At 39.6% G+C, this 23,230-nt stretch overlaps 1 protein-coding gene across 2 annotated transcripts in view; it reads left to right on the forward strand.

Moving 5' to 3' along the window:
- Positions 1-21,401, forward strand: part of C2H8orf89 (chromosome 2 C8orf89 homolog) — a 68,882-nt gene extending 47,481 nt beyond the window's left edge. The window contains exons 3-6 of one of the 2 annotated variants that reach the window (XM_075589023.1): positions 13,837-13,952; positions 16,569-16,725; positions 16,840-16,892; positions 20,253-21,401. In XM_075589023.1, coding sequence (XP_075445138.1) covers positions 13,837-13,952; positions 16,569-16,725; positions 16,840-16,892; positions 20,253-20,392 — 466 coding nt within the window. In that variant the 3' untranslated portion in view covers positions 20,393-21,401. Of the gene's footprint in view, positions 1-13,329; positions 13,953-16,568; positions 16,726-16,839; positions 16,893-20,252 lie in introns of those variants that run through there. The other variant, XM_075589022.1, reaches the window with a different exon arrangement.
- The last annotated feature ends 1,829 nt before the right edge of the window (positions 21,402-23,230 follow it).

Consider the following 23,230-nt stretch of genomic DNA (forward strand, 5'->3'; position numbering starts at 1 on the left):
CATATGTCCGCATCCCCTCCAACATCTATCAGAAGCCTCCGTAAACATTTGCTTTAGCCTTTTGGGAGTGTAATACCAGCGTAACCCAATATAGTGCCCAATGTCATGCAGTAGCTGCAAAGGCAAACAAGATCTTATCTTGCATCAAACGGGCAATGGATGGAAGGGAAGTAAACATAATTATGCCCCTTTACAAAGCATTAGTAAGACCACACCTTGAATATGGAGTACAATTTTGGGCACCAATCCTAAGAAAAGACATTATGGAACTAGAGAGAGTGCAGAGAAGAGCCACCAAATTAATAAAGGGGATGGACAATCTAACTTATGAGGAGAGGCTAGCTAAATTAGATTTATTTACATTAGAAAAGAGGCGTCTAAGAGGGGATATGATAACTATATACAAATATATTCAGGGACAATACAAGGAGCTTTCAAATGAACTATTCATCCCACGGGCAGTACAAAGGACTCGGGGCCATCCCTTAAGGTTGGAGGAAAGGAAATTTCACCAGCACCCTGAGGAAGACTTTACAGTGGAAACACGTGTTGGGTGATATTGTTACCACTAAAGGAGCCCTTGTTGATGACATCTGGAGTGGAGGACAACTTTAACCAGCCCAGTACCTGCTGTGACGGCCGTGGAGTGGATGCTGTTTGCTGTGAATATTTTGTCTGACCCTGTGACCCAGTGTGGTCTGAATGCTCTCAAACAAAGGCACTTATGTAAGTGGAATACTTTGTGTTTCTAACATTAAAAATAGTACTATACTATTTTGCTTTTTCCCTCTTTTCGTATATGGAATTTTCCTCTCTCTATGTGGATCTGGAGTACCTGTCTGGAGACATAAGTTAGTAACTTTGAATAACCACAACGCTCTGATTTCACGTTAAACACGTGAGTGCAAATTTTATAGAACTTCCAGCATTGAAGCTAATTTGCTGAAGTAGACAATATTGCACTATTTGGTGTTTTTACTCTCTCTTACATGTCCTGATGTGATTTGCGCACCTGTTTCTCCTTCGTTCTTTACAGTAAGGGCAGTTAAAATGTGGAATTCATTACCCATGGAGACTGTGATGGCAGATACAATAGATTTGTTCAAAAAAAGGTTGGACATCTTTTTAGATGGGAAGGTATTCAGGGATATACCAAATAAGTATACATGGGAAGGATGTTGATCCAGGGATTAATCCGATTGTCAATTCTTGGAGTCAGGAAGGAATTAATTTTTCCCCTTAATGGGGTTTTCTGTTAGCCTTCCTCTGGATCAATAATTAAGTATAGATATAGGATAAAGTATCTGTTGCCTAAATTTAGCATAGGTTGAACTTGATGGACGTACGTCTTTTTTCAACTTCATCTACTATGTAGCTATGTAACTATGTAACTACAGTATGTAACAGAATTTTATAAATATTCTCTTTTGTTACTGTGCATATAGAGGTTTAACCTGCATTTTCCCATATATCTCCCCAGTCTTCTCTTGTTATTTTAGTCTGGAAATCCAGGGCCCACTGGTCCATATGGACCGTGGTTTCCTTTTGGGGGATTAAACCTTGGTAAAGAGATGAAATCAGGCCTTTCTGGGTTTTTTTTTTTTTTGCTTTGCATAAATCTTCCAATCGTGTGTATCTAGGGAATTCCTCCTCATAGAAGCCCTGGCACACAAAATGTCGGACCTGCATATATTTGAACATCCCAGTTAGAGGTAGACCATATTTTCTCATCAGTTCCTCTAACAACATCAGCTTATCTTTTTCTAATAAATCTCCCATCTCTAGAATCACTCTATGTCTCCAGATTATAAAATCTTGACCCTAGAAATCCAGCAGAAACCCATGATTACCAAACAGGGGCGTACGTCTTGATGAAATTGACATATTTTTATATTTTATTTTTTGCCAACTGCCTGATTTTCAGGGTAAACCCTATTACTGCTGGCTCATACTGTCTCCCAAGCCCAGAACCAGAGCTCGACTATAGCAAAGATGGCAGACACAACAGGTTTTTAAGCGAGCTCTCCAAGTCCACCCAAGCATAGGTCCCTCTCGGGGAGTGCCAATAAACCATTTGTTTCCCAGAGCGTGAAATGTTGGTGGGGCTACACTTTGCTTTTTTTTGTCTTTTATGACTAATAAATAATATTTTCATGGGAAACGCACTTTCCTCTTCATTTCATTTTGGACACTTTTTGTAGTGCTCTGCCACCTTTTCCCTTTTCTACGATCAGCTGTAACAGACTGGCACCCAGGGAATGGCAGTTGACACCAAATCACAGATAAAGCAGTCCCTAAAATAGATTATAAGGAATATAAAGGGAAACAAGGGGAAAATCAGAGGGAAAACAAACATAGCTGCAGGTCCGGTATAGACTTCTCTGGGTCGACGTGGGTTGCCGAATCGTCGATCAGGGAGACGACCGCGGACTTCTACTGGGTCTTCCAAAATTTTGATGAACAACAGGGGGACTCAGACGGACCCCCTCAAGAACGTTGCCGGTCTTGGCTCTTTTATTTCCGGTCTATCACCCCCTCTGCCGACCGATCCTCATCTGTGTTATCATCCCAAGATCTTCGCTGCTGACCCGATCCATCCCTTGGGGCCAAATTTAACACCAACAGGAAAGATGCAGATTCCTCAGGGTAACGAAGCGAGATCTGTCTGCCTTCATGGTTAACTATAAAACGGAATGGGTAGGCCCATCGATAGCGAATCCCCTTTTTCTGGAGTATCGCTGTCACCGGTCGCAGTCCTCTCCACCTATCTATTGTCAACCTGGACAGGTCCTGGAAGATCTAGATAGAATCATTTTCAAATTCTATTGAGCCTCTGTTTCTGCAGCCTTTTATAATCTTTTCTTTGGTTCATATTGATGAAGCCTCAGAACCACATCTCTGCTTCTTTTGGGGTCTTCAAATCTCGGGCCCAAGGCTCTGTGAGCTCTATCCATCAAAAGGTCACCATCTTATAGTTGGAGGTCAATTGACAAAAAGAGTCTCTTAAGATATGGCTGGAGGGCTTCCGCAGAGACCATTTCAGGGATATGCCAAATTCGTAAATTCTGCCTTCGCTCCATGTTCTCCAGGTCATCCATACCGTCTCTCATAGCTCTTATCTCTTCATTGAGACGAAGGACCTCATCGTCAGTATTTACCTGGTTTTGTAAGGCTACGTCATTTTATTTTCCAGCTCTGTAGTTCTTTTAGCCAGTAAATAAATTTCTGCTTTATATTCCTTTACAGCTCTAGCCAGAGCTGATTGGAAGCCAGCTTGCATTTCTTTAAACATGGTTCTGGAGGTCCTTCTTTGTAATCACTGTGTCTCCCTCTGACATGCTCTTCTCCCTTTCAGTATCAGTTCTCACCTCTGGCTCTTTTCCTGCTGTTCCTCTCTCTGCTCAGTTTTTCAGCATTGCCCTTGTCTCTGAGGTGTCTCCCTCTGGTCCCGCAACTTACCTCTATCCTTCTTTTTCAGAGCTCGGTTCTGCACGCTCCCGTGCGCTCACCTCAGCGCCCATCTTTGGGTTTTTTTCTCCGCTGTCGCTGGCTGTCCGCGGCTGTATCGAGAGAGATCTGGAGTCCCCGGTTTCGTATCCTTCTTGAGGGGCATCTCGGCCAGCTCCCCTGACTTCTGCTGTGACGTGCGGGCTGAAATAATGCGCCGATCAGGGGTTTATATGGAATATACAGGCGGAGTGCATGGAGCTTCCTTAGCAAGCGTGCATCCGCGTTGACTTCACACGCGCCCTGTTGTGCCTTACTTTGATGAGTTAGCAACAACTTATCTCAAACTTGACACGAGTGCTAATATAGCCTTCTTAATTTTAGGTGTGTGTTCATATTTCTTATTTTTTTTACTTAAGTTGTATTTTACACAACACACAGCTGAAAAAGGCGTCAACATTTATAGAAAAGAAGTAAGTTCTGTACACTTTTATCATGACAAACAAACAGAATTAAAAAATAAAGGCTCAAATAAGAAAATTTAAAAATTGTGATGAGAACTGTGTACAAGCTAATACACAAACATATTGTAAATGCAAAAAGTAACACAAAAAAAAGCACCATAAGAAATGTACATATTTATTATAATGACAATATCAAAGTAGTGTCAAAGTTTTGGTTCTGAACTTCATCAAGACAGAAAGAAAAGCGTTAATATATACAATAAAACAGACCAATATGTGTAGACAAGTGGCTCCAAAAATAATTGATGATGATATCTTTCGCCGAAATTTCAACCATTAGACATCTTTTCTGGTTCGGTAGCAGTCGGAAGAAGCTGTAACCTAGAAACAATGACAATAACAACCATGAGTAAGAAATGTGTTAAAGGGCCAGGATAAGTACTAAGATGTTTCATCACATACACGCCAAATGTTCCACAATTTTCAAAGAGGTCCCTATATAAATAAAACCTATAGAAAAGAAAATTGTGCAAAGTAGAGAGCCATAGCATGAAAAGGACAGGGTGAATAATTAAAAAGCATTGCCAAAATGGCAAACCTCTCGTAAAATAAATGAATAACAACTAACATGATAATCCTACACCTGAATTCAACAAACTGGTTTTTGTGTTCCCGCTTATTTTTACCCACATACACCGTCCTATATGAGCACTTTATGTGTGTTACTTTCACTGTAAGACATGTAATACTAGATTTAATTATAAACTGTTATCTTCTGGGATGTGAAAAAAAGGGACCTTGGCAGATGCTATTGAAGACCAAGCAGGAACTACATCTATAACAGCGCCCTCAAAAGTTTAGAAGGATAATCTGGATTATCATATTTAAAGCCTAACAGACCTAACAAGTTTATCATGCAAATTTACAGATCACTTATAAAACAACCATGTGGAAGCTTTTCATAACTCCCCTACAGTAGGATCACATTGCAGAAATGGCCAAAAGTTTCCTAAAAGAATATGCTAAGAATGAGCTGACAGTGCTATAGGTCGTAGAAAAGACCAATCTAGAATCGTCAGATTTTTGGACAGGTTTGTTTGTTTAATGCAATCTGGCTTTGTTGAGGAATTGTTTATCATATCATCTATCTATAAAATGTTTTTGCACGTCTTGCAGAGCTTTTTCCTTCAATTCTGGGCCCTTAACAATTCTATCAACCTTTGTGAATTGGGAATAAGGTAAACCCTTAATAAAGAGGGCAGCGGAAAGAATCGGCTCGTAAAATGGTACTATGGTCGGTATCGTTACCGTAAATATTGGTAATAAACTTGTTTGATCTGATGCTTACCATAACGCCCAGAAAGATAATAGCTTCCCATGACTAGTGGAAAGTAACCGTAATCATCTCCATACCCCAATGGAAGGTTTAGGGAGATGATTAAAGTAATCCACAAGCTCCATCAGTGTAGTTTCAGACCCTGCCAAAGGATAAAGTAATTGCCAATGCAGCGAAACATCCTAGAACATGGCAAAGGGCAACATTTCTATACAGTAGCTCAAATGGATCCAGTTGAATGTGGGATGCAAATTTAGGCCTTAGATAAAGAATAAATATTACCAGGACAAGAAAAAGAAAAAAATAATAGCACAATAATTATTGCTCTGATGGCAAGTAGTTTGGTTAATCTACAGCTGTATGTAGCTTTCATTATATTGACAAACATCTCGGATCAATCTTGTATCGATCATCAAAGGACATAGGCTTTGTCTGTATTGTTGTATTAGTGTATGTATGTACAGATATAGTAGTTCAGATATAAATATATAGTGTGTGTATATGTATGTGTGTATACATACATACACTAATACAACAATACAGATATATATATATATATATATATATATATATATATATATATATCTATAAATATATAGATATATATATATACAAGATAAGTAGCTCTAAACTAATGTGCTGAATGTGAATAACTATACTGATGTGTGTTATATGGTATATATATTTATAACAAGTTCAATACAGTAGTAGCAATTGTGTATCCATACTAGTAGTGCTCACAATGGACCTTGTTTGTTCACAATGGACCAATAATTTGTGCAAATCAGCAATCTCTTATTGTGTAAAATCATTATAGGAGCTAATCTACTGTCTCTGAATCTTCTGTAATTATCCACCCAGCAGCGGCCCTCACATTGTAATCTTTTGAGAATAAAGCATCCTTGGAGACATTTATGAAGCAGAGATACAGTATCTAAACCTGACGAAATGTAACGATGGGCAGGTGTTGCTGCAAATACTAAACTGAAGCAAGTTGTACTATCGTTGACATTTAACCAGTATCTGTAGAAAAGTTGTGCCATATTTTCAAACAATGCAAAGTTTATCTAGTGTAAAAAAGGAGCAATAATTCAACCTTTTTTTTAATGTCACTAAAGGCTCTTGATACAAATGGTTCATTTTGAATTTGCTGTATCCTTTGGGCCTTAATAACGGACCCCCTATTTTTGGAGTAGGTCACATCTGCTATTTTACATTAACAATAGGTTTACCCCTTCAGTTCAGTGCAATAACTTTCTGTACAAACACTTTAAGATTAAACATTAGTGTAGGACTACTTTGTTAGTTTACTTTTTGGCCTTTAGCCATAATCTCACATCTGTTAGTGAGTAATACACCTATATGCTATACAAAAAACATTCTGCCGTTGAGCTCATACTTTCATGAATAATGATGTTGTTTTTATTAAATACCAGGAATTTCACTGGTAAGCACAACCTGTTTTAGGATTCAGTTTCCAAACAGTGCTCTGTTACCAGTACGAGTTTGCATTCCAGTGAGGAATCTGTGCTTCATCACTGAAATCTGTACTATTTTTTTTTACATTGTATTTCTTATTGCCCTTTCCCAAATAAATAACCTTCCATTAGCATGCTAATAGTAACTTTTTGTAGCAAACAAAATCTTGCCGAAACAAGGAAAGAACCCCCCCCCCCCTTAAACTAGCACTCAACTCGTAGAGTTATGATTGATTTAAAATGTAACCTTTAATGGGTATCTATACTCGCTGAAAGAGAGAGCCACATGATCTGTTTTATCAACTAACAGATTGTAGAAAGCTACATGTGTAAACACTAACTATAAGAGCATATACCCTATGGATAGGCTCTCTCTTTCAGCGACACTACATATAATGTGTCCAGGATTGCGAATTTGTTATTTTCTCTTTTGATCATGTCAAACAAATCTAATTTTTTTAAATTAATTGTCTAAGGTAATAGATTAGGGTGAAGAAGTAGATGAGCTAGATTTTAGTAAGGCATTTGATACTCCCACATAGACTAATAAAAAAAATTGCAATATTTGGGATTTAATTCTTAAGGCGTAGAATGGATAACATTGGTTGAAGGATAGGCAACAGAGGTGTGGTAATGGGAGTACATTCAGAGAAGGGAAGGTTACCAGTAGAGAACATCTCCACTGGGTGACATTATAAATAAATGTTTTGGAGGGGAGAGTGCCTTTTTGCATAGGACACAAAGATCTGCAAGAGGGTTGACAATCCTGGGGGGTAAACACAATGACTAATAATTTAGATACATTGGAGGAATGGTCAAGAGTTTGTCAACTACAATTTAATGCCATAGGTGACAAAATAATGCACTTGGGTCATAAAAATCAATGGCAGAATACAGGATTAATGGCACTATAATGTCATCTAGTATAGAGGAAAGGTACCTGCAAGTCATTATTTCAGCAGACTAAAAAGTAGGCGAGCAATGTAGCAAAGCAATGCAGAAAGCCAGCAGGGTGAGGTATAGGGAGAAGTATTAGAAGCAGAAAGAGAAGGGGTGGTGATACCATGTTATAGATCATGGGTGAGACCTCGGGTAGAGTTCTATGTTCAATTCTGGAGACCATATCTGTGGATGGACGTAAATAAATTGGAGATTTAAGGATTCATTGCACACAAAGGCTGCTAAGAGGGTGCACAATCTACAGTATATGACTTAACAGGAAAGACTAAAGGACATTAATATGTACATCTCAAAAAATTGAAGGTAGAGTGAGGATATGAATGAAATACATAATGGATTTCAACAAGGTACGGGAGGCAGCATATTTCAGAGAAAGACAATCGCTAGAACAAGAGGTCATGCTCTGAGGCTGGAGGGCGGCAGGCGAAGGGGAAATGTCAGGAAATACTTGACAGAAAGGTTGATGGACTCACGGAATAACCTCCAAACAGGTGGTGGGAGCTCATATAGTAAGGAAAGTCATACATACTTGGGATAGACATAAGGCTATACTAAATATGAAAGAGTAAGGATCAAATAGAGTCTGAGCTTTTACAGCATATAGAAAAATAAGCAGACTAGGTGAGCGAAGTGGTTCCTATCTGCCTTCAAATTCTATGTTTCCATGTTGTTTTTGCACATTATAAACTTTGTAGATATATACTGTAAATTTAATCTCAGGGGAAATAATGTCCATTACTGATTTTGATAATTGCCTATTATGAGCCCTGAGTTAACGGACCTTTGTGGATCTGAGACATAATTGTAGTTTAATTGAACAATACAGGAAGTATGTTGTATAGGCCGCACTACCTTATGTATTATATATAATGGAGATATAAGTACGTGATGGGTGCTTGGGAACAACAAAGAGACGCATAATCTCTCCTAAGAACAATTTAGAACACACAAAGTGTTCCCTGCACTCCAAATAAGTATGAGAAAATAAATGATACTTGAAATACTGATGTGTATTAATGAGCAAAAATAAAGAACATAGAATGACAATGTGCAAAAACGCAAATCACATGATGATGATAACAAGAACGGGTGGGGTGATGAGGGAAAGGTGATATCACTTAAAAATTGTGGGATATGGTAAAGAAATCCCTAACGGGTAAAGTAGTCGGTGCGGTGAGAAGCAGGGGGCAATGTTTCGGGGTTATGTACCCCTTCTACAGGCCCATTCCCATAGTCACAGTGGGACTACGGTACTTCCCAACTCCCTCACAACTCGATCCTCTCAAAGTAAAAACAAGTCGAAAAAAGTCCAACACTGATGAGAACAGGTTAGTGCAAACAGTATTAAATACAATGGATTATGTCAACTAGCATGTATGCTACCTAGTGCACTAAACACCTGACACACCCTTATGGAAAAATAGACCTGAAACAGTAGACACATTAATGTATGATTTACCATTGGTAAATGATCAGTCTCTGCAGATAGTTCTAAAGTGATGGCGACAATCACTGGCACTGAGTCTCTCAGGCTTAACAGGCAACAATCTTTAGTAAGAGAATTTGAAAATGTCCTTAATGTATAAATGTGACGTTGAGGAGGTAACTGGGCTCAATAATAAAGGTCAAGCCCCTCTGGTTACCCCTGATCCATGTTTTGGACCCAGGGTCTGCATATGTGTTACCATGAATAAATGTAAAATATGCGACAGTAGAGATTTTTTGTGTTTTTGCCTTTCCCGGGGTGCTAGGATCAGAAGGTTGCTAGGCTATGAGTTTCAGTGTGGGTTTGACGGAGAAAGTCTTTGCAGATTATGGCTATGTTGTGGGGTTCCTGAGGTACAGGATACCCCAAAGATGTACCCGGGAATCAGGTAAGATTCTCGGATACATTGAAGCCCAATGCTCTGGTCAAACTCCTGCCTTGAAAACGCTTGTGCTACTCACCACAGGGTTTCACTGCTTCAGCCCAGACCAGAAAGGTAAAAGGGGCATAGGGATGTGAGGTGTCCCTGAAACAGTCAAGAGGTCCCTAGGTTTATGGGGACACTCAGTAAAGGCCCCAGTCTCCCAGAACCAGTATAGGAGTTCTGAGGTACTCCAATCATCTAAGGTTGTGAGGGGAATCTTAGAAACCATACTAAGTTTATTATAAAGTGTGGGTGGGGAATATGGCTAGGGGGAAATTATGTGAAGTTTCTTCTTCTATTCCCCATAACCAGAAAGACTTAGGATTGTTGAAGCGTATATTTTATTAACAAAGTGTGTTCAGTACATGTATGCTTTGTGCACAGTAAAATTAGGCACAGTGATCTCTAGGTAACATAGGGGTTCATGGCGTACTCCAGCTAGGTAATAAAGCTGAGAGGTTTTTATTAAAATGTAAGTCAGGTTTTGCAGAGTGTAAGGTATATTTTATTAGCCAAGTGTATTGAAAGATATGCTTGTGCATTGTACCAAGCTGGTGCCACTCTGTCTCACTCAGAGGTGTGAGAACCATTTGGGCAGGATAGCTAAGTAGTGTCCACATCCTCAGATCAAGAGACACGATTTACATTTCAAGCTGTTTCCCCAGCCGGGCCGGAGACCTGTCACCGCGGGTGGCAGGAAGGGAACCAAGGGCAGAGGCCATATTTCACCTGTCCCTGGGTTCAGTCAGATGTTTAAGAAACCCGTTTTTTTGATACTGGGTTGTCTCAGATTGGTTACTAGGGATATTTCTCACGCTCCTGATAGGGAGATAGAATTCTGTGAATGAAACTGAGAGGTTTTAAAAACCCTTACGCAGCTCAGATTTGGCAGCTCTCAGATTTCTGCCAAGTTTTTTGATTCTCTCAAGATTCTAAAGTTTTTCCAGTTTCCAGCAAGAATGAGGCAAGGCTCTGCTTCAGCAAAATCTGACTGGAAATTATGCCGTTACTAGACTATGCCTAATCAGCCAGCTGGTTTAAATGCTTTACTCCCGGCTTCTCGAGTACTTCCTGGCATGCACACGCAATCAATGACGTAATTGTGGGCGGAGCTTGCTTCTGGCATTGCTCGTGATGCTGCGGATGTCTCACCATCCTCCTCGACATGCTGGGGTAAGTGACGTCAATGTGGGCGGGGTTTGCTTGTTCGCGTGAAGCTGAGTACTGGAACCTTCAAAGGACTAAGCTGCACACAGCATTAATTTACCGGCTATGTCCTGCGCAATGTGAATCATCCTGTAGACTGTCACCTTTGTCTGGTACAGTCCTTTATATGTTGTTCATACGGCCAGTGAAAAAACAGGAAAACATAAACAGTGTTAATATCAGAGTTTGTTATTTAATGAAAATCTGTACAGTGTCCTACACATATAAACCAATGTTGGTTACTAGTTCCTAATTTTAATGTTGTAATACCACCTCACAGGGCATTCTATGCTAATATAGCTGTGACACTGAGACCAGTACTAACCCATGTTGTTCTCAATAGACATGCTCTGTCTTGAAACAAAAAGATATGCAGGTGTAAACGTATGGTATGCTGGACAGGCAGAGATGGGAGGAGACTTTAGGATGGTGTAGTCAGATCCACTGCATTCAGGGTCTGCTGATTGCCCACACACAGATTTGAGATTAAGAGAGTCCCCCGGATCATACTTCGATAAGGTGGGCATCTTTGCCAACGCAAATGCCGATAGTGTGACGTTCTGTGGGTGGAGAAAGAGAGGTCCAGTCAGTGGATGGAATAGCTATACACCAGGGTGCAGCAGTGTGTATCATGCGGGATGTGGTATACCTATAGTGCCTTATGAGGATGAACAAGGAGCTGGATGTTAGGATTGGAGGCCCAAGGTTCATAACTCCCGGCGCCAGGGTTCCAAATGTTCTTATCCACCTGGACTTCCTCAGTAACAACCTAGGTACAAGGTTACCACCACGTCTTTTCTTCTCAACATAGTCAATTATTTGGATAATTGACTAACACTGTGCCCAGCGTGTGTGAAGTGGTGAGCCTCCAAATCACATGTGCGGATGGTAGCTTTATGCTGTCTTAACCGGCTGTGTTGTCTCCCCCACATACCATAGTCCACATGGGTATTTTATTAGGTATATAACATTCCTAGATGGACACGTCAAAAATGACTTAATAAAATACTTTCTGCCAGAGTGTGGGTGTGTAAAGAGGTTACTCTCTTGTAAGCTGCTGCCCTAGCTACAGCTGCAGCATCGAAAGCATCATTGTTTAGGAAAGTCTGTCTAGCCTGTGCACTTCCAATATCTGCCCTGACTAGTCTGTCCCTTAGATTTGTACCCCTCTTGTAAGAGAACAGTGGGGTTGCTGTGAGGCTTGGGGCTAAATCCTCATCCGTGCTTAGTAAACTCAAACTTTCCAGAATGATTTTCCTGACTTGTTTACTCCATGTCCCATATGTAGATATGAAGAGTATGGAGAATTCTCTAGATGGAATATGTGTATTCCCCCCACTCAATAGAGTCTCTCTTGAGAGTGTTCCTGCCTTTTCTCTCTGGTCTTGTAAGAGGGACTCTGGATATCCTCTTTCTATAAACTTACCCTGTATAATACTGTCTTTGCTGAACTTCTGGTGTATCACTAATAATACGCCTTGCTTTAATAAACTGGCTATAAGGTAAGCCTTTAGTTGTACCCGGTGGGTGATAGCTATCAAAATCCACTCACCTCTCTCACACACACACACACACACACACACACACACACACACACACACACACACACACACACACACACACACACACACACACACACACACACACACACACACACACACACACACACACACACACACACACACACCCACCCTCTCCCTGCACTCACACACACATCCCCCTCTCCCTGCACTCACACACACATCCCCCTCTCCCTGCACTCACACACACACCCCCCCCTCTCCCTGCACTCACACACACATCACCCTCTCCCTGCACTCACTCACACACACACATCACCCCTCTCCCTGCACTCACACACAAATATCCCCCTTTCCCTGCACTCACACATCCCCCCTCTCCCTGCACTCACACACACACACATCCTCCCTCTCCCTGCACATCACACACCCCTCTCCCTGCACTCACACACACCCCCCACCCTGCACTCACACACACACCCCCACCCTGCACTCACACACACATCCCCCCTCTCCCTGAATATCACACACATTTCCCCTCTCCCTGCACTCACACACAAATATCCCCCTTTCCCTGCACTCACACATCCCCCCTCTCCCTGCACTCACACACACACACATCCTCCCTCTCCCTGCACATCACACACCCCTCTCCCTGCACTCACACACACCCCCCACCCTGCACTCACACACACACCCCCACCCTGCACTCACACACACATCCCCCCTCTCCCTGAATATCACACACATTTCCCCTCTCCCTGCACATCACACACACTGCCCCTCTCCCTGCACTCACACACACTGCCCCTCGTCCTGCACTCACACACATCCCCCCTCTCCCTGCACTCACACACACATCCCCCCTCTCCCTGCACTCACACACACATCCCCCCCTCTCCCTGCACTCTCACACACACATCCCCCCCTCTCCCTGCACTCACACTCATACATCCCCCCCTCTCCCTGCATCAGAAGCTATCTGATTCGTTTATAGCTTGTCACATGGTCGCTGTAAAAATCTAATTCTACTGACTACAGAGTTAGGTCGGTCCATCGCACCTACTATAAGCGCATGAGACGGATTCAATGCATTTGTTTTGGCTTGACGTCGCATCACAGTCGCCGGCACTATAAGCGCATCCTTAGACAAACAAGTGTATAAGTGAGTCTAAACAAATCTCCCCATAATATCAATGTAAAAAATGGCAAAGTTCTCAGTCCACGTTGATACCTAGGGAACGAAGTGTTCAGGGTAAAGATCCAGTACATTTCACGCTAATTTAATAGTAAAAATGAGATAGCCTCAATGCCCGAGAACAGTATTCAGTGTACAGTATATTTGCTTATGTGATTTGCTAAAGCCATGCAGTGCTGAAATGGTAGAGCAGTGCTTTTCATCAGAATCAGTATGTGAAGAACCCATTTGTAACAAATGCTCATTCTGTATTCTTATCTGACATATATGTGCTTGCTATCTGATCTTCCTGTAAAAGTGGAACATGCTATTTCCAGAATACTTCCTAGACACAAGTATCCGAATACCAAACTCTCAGATTGCAATTCCAAGCCAAGTTCTATTGAGGAGGACTGGAGTAATGCCTTTTCAGAGACAAAGGGGGCAGAAAAAGGTAAGAACCGACATTTGCTAAATATAAGTTCCCCATAAAATAAATCTGAACAATCTTTGCAATTTGGACTTGCAATCTGAACTCATATGAAAAATATTTTATGAGGAATATTGAAACATTGAAATTGACAGCACATAATGGCATTTTGCCTTTATATACTGTAGTCCCACAAATCAACTAATTGTTTCCAAAGCACTCAAGATCATTAATATCAAAGTCGCATGGGTATTTAAATATTTGTTATTGAAGAAGAGGTGTAAGGCGTCAGGTACATTCATATATAAACGGCACCTCCATGCACATATTTGTTTTATATGTGCCATCCTCAAATAACCTGGTGCCTAATGTATTATGCAAACATGAAAGACAAGGAGAAAGTGGAAAATTCATCATAGAAATAGAGACATACGTAGATTGGGAAACTGGAGCACGTTTGGCTTTTTTTTTTGTCAAATTGCATCAGTGTATCAAAGTGCTTTGAGTCATCTTCATACAAATCTTAACTCTATGCCCAGGACATACAGTCATGTGAAAAAGAAAGTACACCCTCTTTGAATTCCATGGTTTTACATATCAGGACATAATAACAATCATCTGTCCCTTAGTAGGTCTTAAAATTGGGTAAATACAACCTCAGATGGACAACAACACATTACATATTACACTGTGTCATGATTTATTTAACAAAAATAAAGCCAAAATGGAGGAGCTATGTGTGAAAAACTAAGCACACCCTTACTGCTTCCATAGGAATTAAGATGCTAAGTAGCAGACCGGTGCTGTTAAAGCAAGTGTGACCACCCCTGTAAAAGCTGAAGTTTTAGCAGTTTGCTGGTCTGGAGCATTCAGGTGTGTTTTTAACTTCTTCAACGCCAAGAAGGAAAGACATCAGCAATGATCTTAGAGAAGCAATTGTTGCTGCCCATCAATCTGGGAAGGGTTATAAGGCCATTTCCAAACAATTTAAAGTCCATCATTCTACAGTGAAAAAGATTATTCAAAAGTGGAAAATATTCAAGGCAATTGCCAATCTTCCCAGGAGTGGACGTCCCAGCAAATTCACCCCAAGGTCAGCCCGTGCAATGCTCAGAGAAATTGCAAAAAAAACAAGAGTTACATCTCAGACTCTACAGGCCTCAGTTAGCATGTTAAATGTTAAAGTTCATGAAAAAGTATGGTTTGTTTGGAAGGGTTGCCAGGAGAAAGCCTCTTCTCTCTAAAAAGAACATGGCAGCACGGCTTAGGTTTGCAAAGTTGCATCTGAACAAACCACAAGACTTCTGGAACAATGTCCTTTGGACAGATGAGACCAAAGTGGAGATGTTTGGCCATAATTCACAGCGCCAGGTTTGGCGAAAACCAAACACAGTATATTAGCACAAACACCTCATACCAACTGTCAAGCACGGTGGTTGAGGGGTGATGATTTGGGCTTGTTTTGCAGCCACAGGACCTGGGAACCTTGCAGTCATTGAGTCGACCATGAACTCCTCTGTATACCAAAGTATTCTAGAGTCAAATGTGAGGCCATCTGTCCGATAGCTAAAGCTTGGCCGAAATTGGGTCATGCAACAAGACAATGATCCCAAGCACACCAGCAAATCTTCAACAGAATGGCTGAAAAAGAAAAGAATCAAGGTGTTGCAATGGCCCAGTCAAAGTCCAGACCTCAACCCGATTGAAATGCTGTGGCGGGACCTTAAGAGAGCTGTGCATAAACAAATGCCCACAAACATCAATGAACTGAAGCAACGTTGTAAAGAAGAGTGGGCCAACATTCCACCACAACGATGTGAGAGACTGATAGTCATACAGAAAACGATTACTTCAAGTTATTGCTGCTAAAGGTGGTTCTACAAGCTATTGAATGATAAGGTGTACTTAGTTTTTCACACATGGCGTCTCCATTTTGGCTTTATTTTTGTTAAATAAATCATGACACGGTGTAATATAGCATGTGTTGTTTTCATCTGAGGTTGTATTTACCTAATTTGTAGACCTGCTAAGGAACAGATGATTGTTATTATGTCCTGATATGTAAAACCATAGAATTCAAAGAGGGTGTACTTTCTTTTTCACATGACTGTACTTCAAAAAAGAAAGGTAACTCTCAATGTATTACTTCCTGGTAAAATATTTTATAAATAAATAAATATCCCCTAACTGTGCATGTTGTCATCCTTGTGTGCCTTTTTCTTTGCAATCTACTTGTAATTGCAACTTTTTTAGTTTGTGCCACAGTTGGCTGTATGAGTAGCTACAGTATATACTGTATATATGTAATTTTATTAATTTATTAAACTGCATACCAGCCTTGCCATTTTCTTAGGCTTTTTTTAATGTTATAAAGACACATAGAGAAACAGGCTCCAGGGCACTCCTAAGGCGATCCAAATCACTTGTAGGTAAAATTAAAAAATCGTGGTCCCAGAGTTGAGTACTGATGACAAATATTTATTGCAGCATAATAAAAGTGAACAGTAAAATACCTCCCACACGTTTCAACCAACAGCTGGTCTTTCTCAAGGAGTTTTTTTGTGTGTTATGCCTATCCCACATTAACCAGCGATATGTATTTGATCTGCAGAATGATAAAACTGTATTTTTTTCCTATAGCAATATACTCCTCAAGCCTGTGCCAGAATACTTGCATACAGAATACTAACATGCCACGCGTCCAAGAGAGAATTTCGGGATTCAAAGTGACCCAGCTCCCTCCTTTGGATGTACATGGAGGACTTATACAATGTGCTTCTCAGCCCCACAGAGACAGGTAATGTGACAGGTAATTTGGGCGTTCCTTCTTGCAGATAAACAGCATTGTATATATTACTGGTATCCATCCATCCAGAGCTTTTATTAGTAAAAGTGTATTTTTGCTTTTTAGATCGAAAATATCTAAGGAAACCTGCAACCTACTATCACAACAGAAACAGAAAAGTAAGTTTACATTTTTTTTTTCTCACTCTCAGTACATTATTTTACATAAACCAACAGTCAGATAGTAATAATCCAGGGCCGGCTTGATGGCGATGCCATCGGTTTTATTGCACCGAGCCCCGCGGTTACAGAGAACGCTGCACTCTTTCCCACAACAATTACACAGATTGCCGGGGAGAGCGCGGGGCCTCTGTAACTCTTATCTTCTCATTCACCATCTTTTCCTGCAGGGACCCTCATCATGGCGCCCCGATATTTTGTGTTCTCTGCTTATGCTTTTGCAGCTTCCAGAGCATTCGTAGTGATCATATAAGGCCACATTTTGGAAAACACAGAGTACACTTTTTTTGCTGGTAAATACATTGTAGAAAATGTTTTTGCAGCAAATGTCTTGAAAGGTTTCAACCAAATGTTAAGAAATACATAGAAGTAACGTATGAAATTGAATATGTTGCTAGCCTAGTGACTACTAAAGACAAAATAACCTCTGTTTATCTCTTGCAAAAGTTTAGTTCCAAGTGTAAATCTACAGGGAGATCATTTGAAATGAAACCCTTGATCCCCGAAGACTCATTACACATTTATCATTTTTTATGTTACAACAGAGAGCTGGCTAATGTAATGTAAAGAAGCACATGGGAAAGGTGCATGTATTCCCTACAACAGGGGTCTTCAACTCCAGTCCCCCCCCTCCCTACCCCTGACAGGTCAGGTTTCAGAATATCCCAGCTACAGAACAGGTGGCTCAATCAGAGGCTCGGTTGAAGACTGAGCCTCTGATTAAGGCACCCTGTGCTGAAGCAGGGACTAATTGTGCCACCTGTGCTGAAACAGGGATATCCGGCAAGTTTGACCTTTTGGGGGGGGGGGGGGCTTGAGGATTGGAGTTGAGCGCCCCTGCCCTGCACACACACATTTCCCAATAGAACAGGGGAGTAGAAGAGCAGAAAAAAACCCCTAATAGTGTAAACATTTTAAATGAGTGGATAATACCCAGGTAATAAATATGCAATTACCAGATATAGGCATAGAAACAGCATGCCGTGGGATGAGAAAACTGGGTACCTCAGCAGGAGGAACCGCACCGTCTGGCCTCTGCCTGAACTCCTAGGAGAAGCGTCCTGCTCCACACAGTCCATTGCCTAGGCGATGTTTGCTTCACCGGCGTCCTCGTGTCTCCGTGATGATGTAAAAATCCTGATTATGTGCCTAACACAATGTCCTCTTCAGTCAGTGTAACTCAGCAGCTACAATGTATCCTTATATTACTAAGGTAACATTATCTATTGTTACAGTTTACAGCTCAAACTGCTGGAAACATTTGCAATAAATGATCCCAAACAGGAAAGTGTTACAAAGATCTTGCCCTGCTTGGGAGGTGGGTTAAAACCTGCTACAGAAATCAAAGGATGCTTTAAAACTCATCAAAAATGGCATTAAGAGTTGAAAAACAAACAAAAATAAAACAGTCACTATTATCTAATACTACAGAACTGATTTATTTAAAACAACCACAATAAGATTTCACATGTTTTGCTGCTTTAAGAAGGTTCAGCCCAGAACATTGAGGGTAATAACGAAAGCCTCCTGGGTGCAAAACGGGGGCAAACCCCCATGCAAGTGAATTGCACCAGATTTATCAAAGGAAAAACTCCAATAGGATTAATTTTCTTTGATAAATATGGTGCTGTGTTTTGCGCTGGTGTTGCACCCCCTTTTGTAGCTGGGAGACTTTGGTATATTGACCCCTGTATATTCAGTCAGTACTTATTTTAGTATTGAGGAAGAAGCGCAAACAAAAACACTTGGATTGGACCTTGGTATAAACATAAACATTTATTTAGGTGATATAAGACCAGTGAAAAGATAGTATAAGCTGGAGGTATAAACAGCAAAGGCTTATCTGCTGTAGGTAAGAGTCCTCTGTGAGCCAGTCATGGACTGTGTGTGTGTCCTCGCTCCTACAGCTCATAGGCAGTGATTGTGGGACCACTTCCTGAGCTGCTACGGGTCCTCACGCTGGACAAAATAACTTCAACGTGTTTCGCAACTCGTGTTCGCTTCGTCAGGGAATATTTGATCTCTTCTTCAGCCCTGCATGCAAAGGCTGTCTATAGTCTTTGTGGGCTCTCCCTAGTAATCGCAGAGCCCTTCTCCCAACTGAGCGCCTGCTGTATATTCTATATACTTGTTCAGTACTTATTTTAGTTCACATAATATTTGTTCCTATTTTACTTGAAAGAGTTGATGCAGTTCTGACATAGAGAACAATGCTGAACTATTGATTTCTTTACTCAATACATTTTAAGTCCAGATTGCTTAAATAAAATCGATCTACCATATTTAAAAGATTGCATTTACCGCACTCCTGTTATCCATGCAGGCAGCCTTAGGAAGGAGAAATACACTATTGATGTCACCCCTGGCAGGTTTTGTGGGCTCTACCCACTTCATCAAAGTTGTGAATCTAGGGATTAAGGACCCATCCTTCATAAAGAGAGAGATTACTCTCTATAATAGATTTTACTCTTTATAATGGATATGTCTTGGCCCCAGAATTATTCCTTATGGAATCGAATATTGAATTTTTCAAGCAAACTATTTTTTGTACCTTTGGAAGAACCTCTCTGTTTTTGTATGTTTAATTTATAGCTGTCATGTTTATAAAGTACGTTTTTTTAGTATACAATTTAATATGTGTATCTTTAAATCCCTAGGGATCATATTTATCTCCTTATATTTATTCAAACTAGAAATACCCCACTAGATAATAGAGCATTATTCTCATATAGCCTTTTACAGTAGATGTCTAAGAACACAGTTGCTCTGCCGTTCCATACCTTTCCGTGAAAGTCTATGGCAAATCAGAAGACAGTAATATTGCATGGGGTTTTATAGTCACAAGCAGGTACAGAAGAAATCCCTGCAACATCAGTTCCTATCATTTCACACAACACAATAGAAAGAAAACTGAGACTATGTTTCATTTGAAAAGATGTTGCATATAAACGAGTGCAATATATATGTGTCATTTAATAATGAAATCATTTTTAGCACATCGTCTTACTTGAAAAAGCTAGTTTACTCAGCACTGTATGCTCTTTTTATTCTCTGATGTTACAGCACATGCATACTGTAGATGTGAAAATGATACCTGAAGATGATACTTCTGTGATCTGAAAGCTCTTTTTGTAAAAAATAAATAAATAAAAAAATCTTAGCCTTACCAATAGCATCAGATTCCTTGTCTGCATGTGCACAAATAAATGATACATGGTGCTGTGAATTACACTGCTTTAGAGCACTGAAATTGTAATAATATGAAATAACAGAACAATGATTTTCTCTTTTTGTGTGTAGACTCTTCCGGTTATTTGAATCCTCTCAGTGGAGCTCGCATGGTGTACTTGCAGCGGATTGCAGAAATCGCCACTCTGGAGAGCGAGACCATTCGACAAGAAAATATGAAAAAACTGAAAGCCAAAAGGGATGTACAGTGACTCTGCAAATATCTCTTCTCAGCTCTTAATAACTGGTAGCTTAGTTACCCTACAGTTACCAGGACCCGTACTTCACAGCACCTTCTTGCCGTAATTGAGGGCAGCAACCTTTTTTATTATAAAATAAAATATACTCAAAATCATTTTTTTTTTTTTTCAACAAATTTTTTTTATTGAGCGTATGGTACAGGCAAACCAATATCTAACAACACATTGTCATACAGTTCAGTGGCCACATCGCCGTGTTATTCAATGACATATGCAACCGGACTTACAGGGGAGACTAACCGACGAACATGATTACACACTGAGACAGTAGCATATTTTGACAATTATCACATAAAAAACAAATGTTGTTTCTTACCTTTTCTGTCTTGTCAGTTCTGTTACAATTATTTTCAACATTAGAAAAGGAAGTGATATGCCTTGATGGCTCTTTTCTTTTACAAATGTTTATCTGGCAAACTCTTGAGACCTTTGCATGTTGTTATCTTTTAATGGACTATTATTAAAGTGCCACAAGCTTTCTCATATACAGTACTTCTGCTGTTCTGCTTATTGACAGATATGCCATTCATGCGCTATAAAAGAATGACATTGCAATTTGTATCATTTCAGTGTTCTTGTCATGCTCTGCATTCAGGCCCATATTTACTAAGCAATCTTCTGCCATAAGATAGCTTCTGGCGCTGAAAGACACCTTACAGCCCAATTGACTTGAATGGGCTACTAGGTATCTTACATTCTTTCAAGGTGCATTATGAAATAAATCTGCTTAGTAAATATGGCCTAAAATGTGTATAGATAAGAAACCACTTACCCACCCAACTCGACATGTAACTCACACTAAGCATTACATGGTAATCCTATTGGGCAATTAGTCGTTTTGCCAGTATCATTCTACAGTCTACAGGACTGGTTCACTAGCAGCAAATAATGTATTATTGCTATGTATGCGACGCATTGCACTTTATATTTATACATTTTTCAACCTAAAACTTGAATGCAACATGCAGTATGAGCTAATTGTAATTTGTTAAGATGGAATGTCAAGGACATTAGAATAAAATGATTGCTTCCTGTTTGATTAAAGGTGCAATCCCTATTTACCAACATATACTGTACTGCCGTTGTTACAAAGTGAAAGCGCTCAATGGTTCGTCTGACAAAGCAACACTTAAGGAGAACACACAGTTCGTTGCAAGTGTGTCTTCCCACCATGATTGTACGTTTTAAATAAGTAGAAATGAAAGAAATATTTTTATGAAGATTTGTTTGAAAACTGTGTCCATTTTTGTCTATTTTTACATTTTTAACATTTTGGAAGGGGAAGACGTCTGAGCTCATGATCCTCAACCTGAGCACTTTTTTTTCTTTGTATGGGAAGCACACAACCATTGAAGACAATGATGATTCAAGACACGTTTAGTGTATCAGTAGTTTGACTGACCAAATACTGTACATTTTAAAGATAATCTTTGAAGACTAATGCTTTTTTTCTTTCATTTGTACTCATTCATTTTTGCACAATTGTTACAGGAGTGACACAACCATCAGCATCGACTGAATTTGAAAAGACACAACAGCACAAAAACAATTACTAGGGTTTTCTCTGAGTCATTTGCGATGCAAGGTTTTAATGCTTCATGGGCCAACGTGCTACGGTATACAATGTTACATCCATAAAATGAAACATTCAGAGCATTTGATATGGTACTTTTAAGAATCTTAATTGCTCCTGGAGATCTTGTTTTCTAATGTATATGGAAGACCAATATGGAAGACCAATAATGGGTAAGTCAGCATTGCCATTTTTTTTCTGATGCTCTCGGTTCACTGCTACCTTTCTTTGAATATTTTCTGTTGTTGATACCATCCAACCACACATTATCTGACCATCACTTTAGTACAGTAAAATGCATGAGATATTAGAGGAAGTAAAGAAGGTTGATCCTGCCAGCTCTGCAGAGCATTATTAGTGCTTTACAGGCAGTCCTCGGTTATCCGACACTATGCGTTACTCAAAATGGCGCTGGATAGCGAAACGTTGTAAAGCGAAACACGTTTTCCCATAGGAACACTGTTTAAATGAAAGGTTCCATTCTGAAGGCATTTTTAATGCTAAAATACACAAAATATTTTATGCAGACAATAAGATATGCAGCAAACACATAAATTATATAGTGCATATACTGTATTATATTTATAGTATTATATTACGGCTTATCCAACGCTGTTACGACGCTTTGCAAAGTTATGTGTATATATTATATATATTATACTATATTATACTATATAATATATTATATTTTTATATTATATTATATGTTATAATATATATATATATATATATAACATATAATATAATATAAAAATATAATATATTATATAGTATAATATAATATAAAAATATAATATATTATATAGTATAATATATTATATTATATGTTATATTATATTATATGTTATATTATATATATATATATATAATATAACATATAATATAATATAAAAATATAATATATTATATAGTATAATATAGTATAATATATATAATATATACACATAACTTTGCAAAGCGTCGTAACAGCGTTGGATAAGCCGTTTTGGCGTTGTATAAATGAACATAGGTATGCATTGCACAGCGTTGGATAAGCCATTCGTTGTAAAGCGAAGCGTTGTAAAACGAGGACTGCCTGTAGTTAGATATCGATGAGCAAATAATCTTCCCTGAGAATTGATGTCCAGGATCACAATGTCAGAATGTAGTCTCTGCGTACATTTTTGCATTTATAAGGCGCTTTAGCTCAGGATGCAATGTAAGCAGATTTGAGGTAT

The sequence above is a fragment of the Ascaphus truei genome, chromosome 2, assembly GCF_040206685.1.
Source record: "Ascaphus truei isolate aAscTru1 chromosome 2, aAscTru1.hap1, whole genome shotgun sequence".
NCBI classification, from domain to species: domain Eukaryota; kingdom Metazoa; phylum Chordata; class Amphibia; order Anura; family Ascaphidae; genus Ascaphus; species Ascaphus truei.